The 7892-nt window shown below is 39.1% G+C and overlaps 1 protein-coding gene across 1 annotated transcript in view; it reads right to left on the bottom strand.

Moving 5' to 3' along the window:
- Nucleotides 1-528: 528 nt before the first annotated feature.
- Nucleotides 529-7892, bottom strand: part of MTCL3 (MTCL family member 3) — a 30698-nt gene continuing 23334 nt past the window's right edge. Inside the window, exons 5-7 of the mRNA XM_059467749.1 lie at nt 3017-3088; nt 1240-2415; nt 529-630 (exon numbers count right to left, since the gene is read on the bottom strand). Coding sequence (XP_059323732.1) covers nt 529-630; nt 1240-2415; nt 3017-3088 — 1350 coding nt within the window. The remainder of the gene's footprint in view (nt 631-1239; nt 2416-3016; nt 3089-7892) is intronic.

Raw genomic sequence — 7892 nt, 5'->3', positions numbered from 1 at the left:
CAATTAATGGAATAGCAAATCCAAAGTTTCAACAAAATAAATAGTGAATCAGAATATGCTTGTGGAGGGACCAAGTGCCCATCTCCCATTTACTTCAGTAGGAGTTCTGCATGGTCAAGCCCTGAAATATCCAATTGTTAAATGTTCAATTTTATTGTTTGTTTAGAGAAAATACTAATTAGTTTGTTTTAAATTTGTGTAGGTCCATGCAGTGCTCTGCCTTTAAGCCAATGGGAGCTCTACAAGCTCAGAACTAGTGCTAGATCAGAAAGTGAGCATGCTAAATGCCATGTTTGATTTCATGCAATACATGTATAGTAATTGATTAGCTTTAAACTCACTGCGTCTGTGACTTTCTGATACAAGGAAACAAAAGACTAATTAGTCAGCATAGGAATAAGAATAGCTTTCAGCTTCACCTGGCAACTACTTCGACTGTAAACTAGCAAGACAGCACAAAGTAAATTACCACAGCAAGAGACTTACAAAACATTGGATAACTTCATTAGCAATAACAAGATATGCCAACTATAGGATTGTATAAGATAAGGGTAGATAATTTTCATTTTTCATGGCAAAAGATCTTGAGTCAGCAAGGAGTTTGCTCCCCAAAACCTCTCTGAAACAATTCTGCACAAAAACAAACCACAACAAAGATGCTTGTTACTGCTGCATGCAAGTAGGCCTTCAACAAGATGCAATCTATTACAGCAACTACAATATTCACATTACTGTGTGGCTCTGTATCTCTATAAAGTAGATTTATATGGTTTCTTTTAATCTGTGGTTTGCCATATTCTCTACAGTTTTTGAAATTTAGTATTTCCTCCTGTTTAAAATTAATAAAACTTCCCTTTTATCCATTTAATAGGAACCCATCCACTAAGAAAACAATCATGTTCATAAGCACCAAAAATACCATTTGCACTGCCTTTAGTGGCAATGAAGGCCCAACTCTGTCAAATGCAATTGTAAAGCCAAAAAGGAGTAAAATGTTCTGTCTCCTAGAGCATAATTTTAATTTTAAGGAGACCAGATTTATTCACTGTTCACAAACAACTCTATTGGTAGAGTATGTTTTCATATGGCCAAATAAGAATTTCAGGTAATATAGGAAACAGTGATTTTTGTTCACTGCCTAGAATAAAGAATTTTCTTTTTGTGCCATAAATCAAAATTGAGGTTTAATTTGCTTGGCAGAGCCTTTTTACCTGTAGGCCGTAATAAGTAAAAGTCTACCTGACTCACTGACAAAGGTTCATCTGCACTTCGATCATCCGAAGACTTTGGAACTTCCAGTCTGTCGATGAAAGCCTGGAGCTCCTTCCTGAAGGCCTTCATCTGCGCGTTGATGCGGTAGAGGAGCTCGTGCTCACGTATCCTGCTGCCATCGTCCTCCTCGTCCATCAGCCCAAAGAGGTCCCCATTGGCCACATAAATTCTTGCCTCTGTGATGATGGTGCTCGTGTCGGAAATGAGGCGGTCTATTGTCTTGCCCAGCCGCTCGGCTTCGGAGCGAATGTCCTTCATCTGCTGCCTGTCAGTGAAGCTCTTCTGCCACCCCGACGGCGTCGGATAAAAAGACCTGGTGGGCGTCAGGCACCGGATGTTGCGCACCTCTTCGGAGTCGCTTTCCCCACCGATGGGACCTTCCCTTTTGCGGTGAGGGGGGCGGGAATCATCATCGCTCTCCTTTTTTCCCGCATCGCTTTCCGCATCGCTGTCTCTGGGGCTGCCACGGATCCCCAGGTGAGAGGCCAGGTCGTAGCGCTGCATGTTGGACATCAGCACTCTGTTCTCATACTGCAGCTGCATGACTTTGCCACTCAGCTCGTTGATCTGCATTCGTGCAGCTTTTAGCTCCTCTTGTAATGCTTCCGTCTTGGCATTGTCATGGTGCCTAGAGCTCTCATGGGCCCCAGACTTGTACTTGTATTTGTTCAGCTCAGCTGTTATGCGTTTGTTTTGTTCTTCTAAATCAGCTACATTTCTCCTCAGCAATTCTGTTTCATCTTCTACTAGCTGCAAATGCTGTCGTAATTCTGACAGGGATTCATTCTGCTCTCCCAGGAGCGGGTTAGTGGTCCCTGAGAAATCATCTCCTCTTAAATCATCAAGCTCTGCTTTCAGTCCTCTATTTTCTACTTCTAGTTCCACTATTTTCCTCCCAAGAATGTTAGCTTCCTCCTCCACAAGCCTCAATCGAAGCTTGAGTTCAGCTTCTCTTGTGGTAGGTGGCCCACCTGCTTCACCTTTTGGCAAGGGACTGTCCAAATCCCCATAAAATGATCTGTATTTTTGCAGCTCATGTTCAAATCTGTCTTTCTCTTTATCAATTTTAGCCATTTTCTTCCTCATCAAGGCTGCTTCTTCTTTGACAAACTGTAGCTGGCACTTCAGGTCTTCATTGTCGTCCTGAGGAAAAAAAGCAGTATTTGAACAAACTTGAAATCAAACAGGAGACCTCCAGTGGGATTGTCTTAATTTACAAGATTATCACAGGTACATGGCTTAAGATACTAAGATATTTTTCTGCAATATTTTTTCACTGATCAATAAATTAAAAAGAGGGGAAAATATTGTTTTACTTGTGACTAAAATTTGCACAGTCGCCAGAAGTACCTTAGAGGGTGGGAAAAGGGGGGTTTGTAAAAAACCTTATATTTTCTATGCTTACAACATTATCAGACTTTACAGTGTTCAAAAATCCTGAAGTCAGCACAAATAGAGCCTAAAATCTTGTTTCACTGCTGCTGCCATTTTACTTTGCCTAAAATTCAGAGTAGTGGAAGCTGGTGGGTTCTGTAGCAGCACCAAGTTTGTTTAGGGAGTCGTTGAGATTAGTGGCTCCTGACTGCAGATCTGGGATAAGAGCTCTTCCATTTCACAGCACAAAGGAAAACAAAGGGCAAAGCAAAAAGCAAGCCAAGTGCAAATACATAAACCATGTACCCCATTTCCACAGTTCCCTGAAGTCTTCACATAGGAATCAAGGCTACAGTTACTTGCAACCTACCTCTGTTGGTGTCTGCTGTGACTTTTTTTCTGATTTTGGTAGGTCTTTACTTCCTCTCCTCTTCAGTGATTGCTGCAATTACAACAAAAGGACATGCATTGAATTTTTTCTAAAGATATACTAAAGATGTATTTAATTTGTATATCATTACTTTTAAAAACAGAGCAAATCAAATGCAACTGTAAAGGAATTAATTTCTTGTAATTTTTGAGTTCCCAAGTACAGAGGAAAGATATATATCTTATATATATATACCCAGCCCAAATATGAAACAGCAATGGCACACAAATAAGGTTTTAGTATAATCAGTCTGATACCTTTTTTATTCAACACATTTTGAGACTAGTGCATTACGAATGTTTAATACATGACAAGAGTGGTAAGATAATGAGCACCCCAAGTGGTAACTTACAGATGGGAAAGCTGAGACAAACAGTGAAACCCAGCTCCCCCATTTGATATTAACCCTGGTGGGGCCAGGGCACTTCAAAAAAGCCTTGGTCTTAGACTTTCTACACAAAACAGTGTCACTGAGATCTGTGGGCATCTACAAGCACACCTTTCTCTGTGTCCACCCTCAGGTTTCAACTTTGCAGTGCACTGCAGTCACACCTCCCTAAATGTACTCTAGGGACAAACTCACACATGGCTCTGGTCACTAGGTTTCTTCTATTTTCAGATCATATTCAAGTAAATGCCATTTAAAACTGCTTGGACTACAAAATTCTAAAGAGAAACAAATCATACCAGCCCAAGAACAGAAACACACAAAACACACAAACACAGGTCTGCACCAGCATATGAGTGAGATTCTTTGGTGTCCTCTCATCTGCTATATAGCCCAAGAGAGTAAAAAGGAAACTCCTGCTTTCAGAGCAGGATGCACTGGGATTGAAGCCAGCTAGTGTATCCAGCAAAAATCTTGTAGTTGCTGACAGCAGAAACTTGGTTATGGAAAAGCAGCAGCAGTGGAAAACAACTGCCACCATCCCACTGGCAGCACTCAATACTGATCATCAAGAAAACAGCAGGAGAGAGGCACATGAATGAGAGAATATGTTAATACATAACACCCCACTTGCAGCTGTTCCCAGTTTTTGTGTTCCCCAGGTAAACTGTAGGCTGCAAGGCAGGACAGGGATAACCAACACCATCTCCTTCTGAGACTCTGCTCTGATAGAAACATCCTATGAGAAACATACTGTTCCCTGCACCAGCTGGGGGAGAATCCACCTAAAAGCCGTCCAGTTCCACAGACTGGGAAGTAAAATATGTTCATAACTCCCAAGAAATAGAGGACAGTGGGTGGGTATGCTGCACACAACAATCCTGTGCACCATTTGCCTGCTGGTACTAATCATCCTCTTTCTTCTGCAGATCAACTCTATTAGAAACTCCTACACTCATGAACTGCTCACTAGAAAGGAAAAGTTAATGCCACAGAAAGACTCACACATAAATAAATTTTTTATGTCTCTTGTGGAAACATTGAATGCTCTCAGTAGACCAAACAAAAAAGACAAATCAAAGATCATACCTAGATAGCTGGATAGCTGTAAAACACAGGCTTCTAAAGGAATCCAGAAAAGACATGAAAATAGTTCAATTAACTCATTTATCCCTTTCAGTATAAACCCAGCAACTCTGGAATCTAGTATACAAACAAAATGGTTCTTTTCCAGAGTCAGCCACATGTTATCCTGTTGTAGAAATGGTACATGTATTTTTGAAAGGGTTGTTTTGTTGTTTTCTGTTAGAATTGGAAAGTTAATAAAGCCCTAAACTTCCAAAGGAGTAGGTTCCTCCTCTGTGTTACCATTAATTATACTACTATGTATCACCACTTTGAAAAATATCCTTTTCAAATCAGTTCACAATGCAAACTTTTCCTTGCCCTGTATTTATGCCAATACCACTCACTGATAGTAATACTATTAAATAAATAAATAAATAAATAAATAAGCTATAGCTAAACTATATTTCTGCTTTATTACCTAAGTGCCTTTTGCTCACCCTGCTGAGCTCAGCATCTCTCCAGAAATAATGAAGTTCTGAAATGCTGGGCTGAAACTTCTTTTGTACCCTATAACTTTTCAGAAGATAAGAGATATGAGAAAAAGCACTTTTATAGGTTTGATGTGCAACACAACCCCCTGTTCTTCTCCTTTCTTGCTCTATTTTTTTGGTGTTCCTTTTAGTAGTCAGGATAGCAACATTCAAATTACAACAGTAGTTGTGGCTATGTAATGATTAGGCACTACTTTCTGTTCTGCTCTATTTGAATTATAGCTAACTCTCCAGAGCTTGTATTGTTCACCAACAAAATGCCAGCATTTACCAAATATTTTACAGCAGAAAGCAATGAAGAACAAGCACAATTCAATTAGCAGGATAATGTTGGTAAGTAGATTAGGCCCAGCTGGAATTGGTATGATCTCTTTTTATATGAAAAATACCATGAGACAATTTCTGATCACTAGAGGTTAAGATCTCACACATCTCAGCTGACAGAAAATATCCTCACTATCACAGTGTCCTACAACATCAAGTCAGGGTACTGAGGCAATGGCAATATCACACTAAACAAAGAATGCCGCATATCAAGAAGTATATTCTGCTATAAATATTAATTTTTTGCTATAAATACTAAATTTTTGAGAGATGCTTCCAGATGTGCATTTCACAATTTACAGCAGCTACTCTTTCTATCAGTTCTCTCAAGCCTTGTTCTACTGAAGTCTTCCAGTTCGATTTTCAACATGAAAAAAATGATTGCTGCTAATGAAATAAGCAATGAAATTCATCACAGCGAAATGGAAAAAAGAAAAAAAATGTTCAAACTAACATATGGCAGAATGAAAAAATAACAACTCAGACTCCTGCTCGCAAATCTTCATACTAAACTGAGACTGGACATTACTAAAATTGTCTGTACATTGCTTATCACTAAAATCCACCTCTGCTGCTTTCTCAACTGTAGCAAAAAATCTGCCCTTCATACACTAGAATTGTAGTTGTGAAGGAGAGTTTGTGGGCTCAGATAAATTTTTTTTCCATGTAATTAAAACAATTGTATTCAGAAGTGTCCACAGCCAGGAGAAGACCGCAGATGAGGTTTGTATTAGATGCCAACCAGAGCAATTCTGCTGTGGTGCTCAGCAGCATCAGTGACCTTCACTGGAGTTTATCCAATGTCTTGCTGGAGATGCTAAGCACTTCTCAAGATGGCATAATCCTTCTCTTGCCAGCCCTAAACTGCAAGCCAAATGTGTAGCCCTAACATCACCTGTCATGCTCCCTGCTTCTCAGGTGGAAAGAGATCTGAAATCTACTCTGAGAATAACACAACATAGAGATAATTTCATCACACTCTACTGAGTAGTAAAGCTATAAAATGAACTCAAATTCTTCCTGCCTTATTCTAAGCTACAGTAGATGTCTTGGCAATTAATAAAGAATCCTGAAGCAAAATCTACTGAGATTTTTTTCAAGATGCTTAGGTTTGATCTCGTTAGGCAAGCATGGGAGGAATTCCTGACATATCAAGAGATTTATTCCTGCAGAGACCCCACAACAGCCTTTTTTCCTCCTCACAGAACAGGGCAAAGGGTGTGCAGCTCCACAGCTACCACAAACCTTCTCATCTGCACAAAATTGTGCTGTACTTGGCTATGATTAGCTGACTCCCAACTGCTGTGACACACCTGCAGTGCTTTTGAAAATCAGAGTAAGCCCAACACTTTACAGTCTTGAAAAGCTGATGAATACTGAACAATTTTTGGGCTGCACAAACTTGTGCCTCTTTGTGGCACAGAGTGACTATGACCAGGGAAATGTAAATTTGCCCTAAGCCTCTCTCTGCACTTTCCCTTTAATCAATATGGCTGTGCAACTCATAGAGCTGGATCAAATCAGGCACAAGACAGATTTTTTAGTTTTCTGCCACTGGGTCTAATGTAATAAAAACTAAATTGACACTATCTATATTGGCAAACTGAAAATTTATATTTTCCAACAATAACACCAACAACAAATCTTTGTTTTTAAAATGTCTTTCTTATTCTGCAAGTCTTAGCGCAATTTGCCAGTTCAATACCCTGGTTTTGTCTGTCATTAGCACAAGCACACAGAATGATGCAATACTTTACTCCTTCTACCACCATTCAAGAGCAGGAATCTTGAATATTTCTGTACTCTACTTGCTAGCAAAAATAAACCACAAATGAAAAAGCAGAGGATAACTGAAATGCAAAAAGCACAGTCTACCTGTCCACAAAGCAAACACTAAGCATAACCCTATTAGCTGTACCAACACTCTTTTCATATTTAAACTGCCTTGTTTCAAAAACACTGCTGAGGAGCAATACAAAATTTAAAAAATGTTCACTAGAGAAAGAAAAATAGTTCTCATGTAGTTGAATGACTTCATATTGTAGTAAAGAGGAGCTGACCTCCAATATTTGTATTATTTCATTTGCATTTATTTAGGAGTTATCTCAGTTATCACTTTCAGATCCTTTACTATTATTTATTTATCAATTAAATAAAAAAATACAAAAGAAGGGAAAAAGATATGCAATATTTGCACCTTAGCTAGAGAAATGTTTTGCAGTTTGAAATAAACCACATTTTTAGAGCATATCATTGTAACTATTGTGGTATAACTAGGTAAAAGCATTCTTTGCAGTGCATAACCAAAGCAGCATATTTATGCTTCCATGACATTTGCTTCCTTCTTTTCCTTATTCAAAAAAATGACATTAGATGAAAGCCACCCTTTCAAAGCTCTCACTACATCCTGGCCAAAGAGTCATCCAAACTGATACTTTGCTTTCTGCGATTACACACTCCTTCATCCACCAGGATATCACAAAAC

The sequence above is a fragment of the Ammospiza nelsoni genome, chromosome 3, assembly GCF_027579445.1.
Source record: "Ammospiza nelsoni isolate bAmmNel1 chromosome 3, bAmmNel1.pri, whole genome shotgun sequence".
Lineage (NCBI taxonomy): Eukaryota > Metazoa > Chordata > Aves > Passeriformes > Passerellidae > Ammospiza > Ammospiza nelsoni.
The sequence above is the reverse complement of the archived record's forward strand: the minus strand, read 5'-3'. Positions and strand labels throughout refer to the sequence as shown.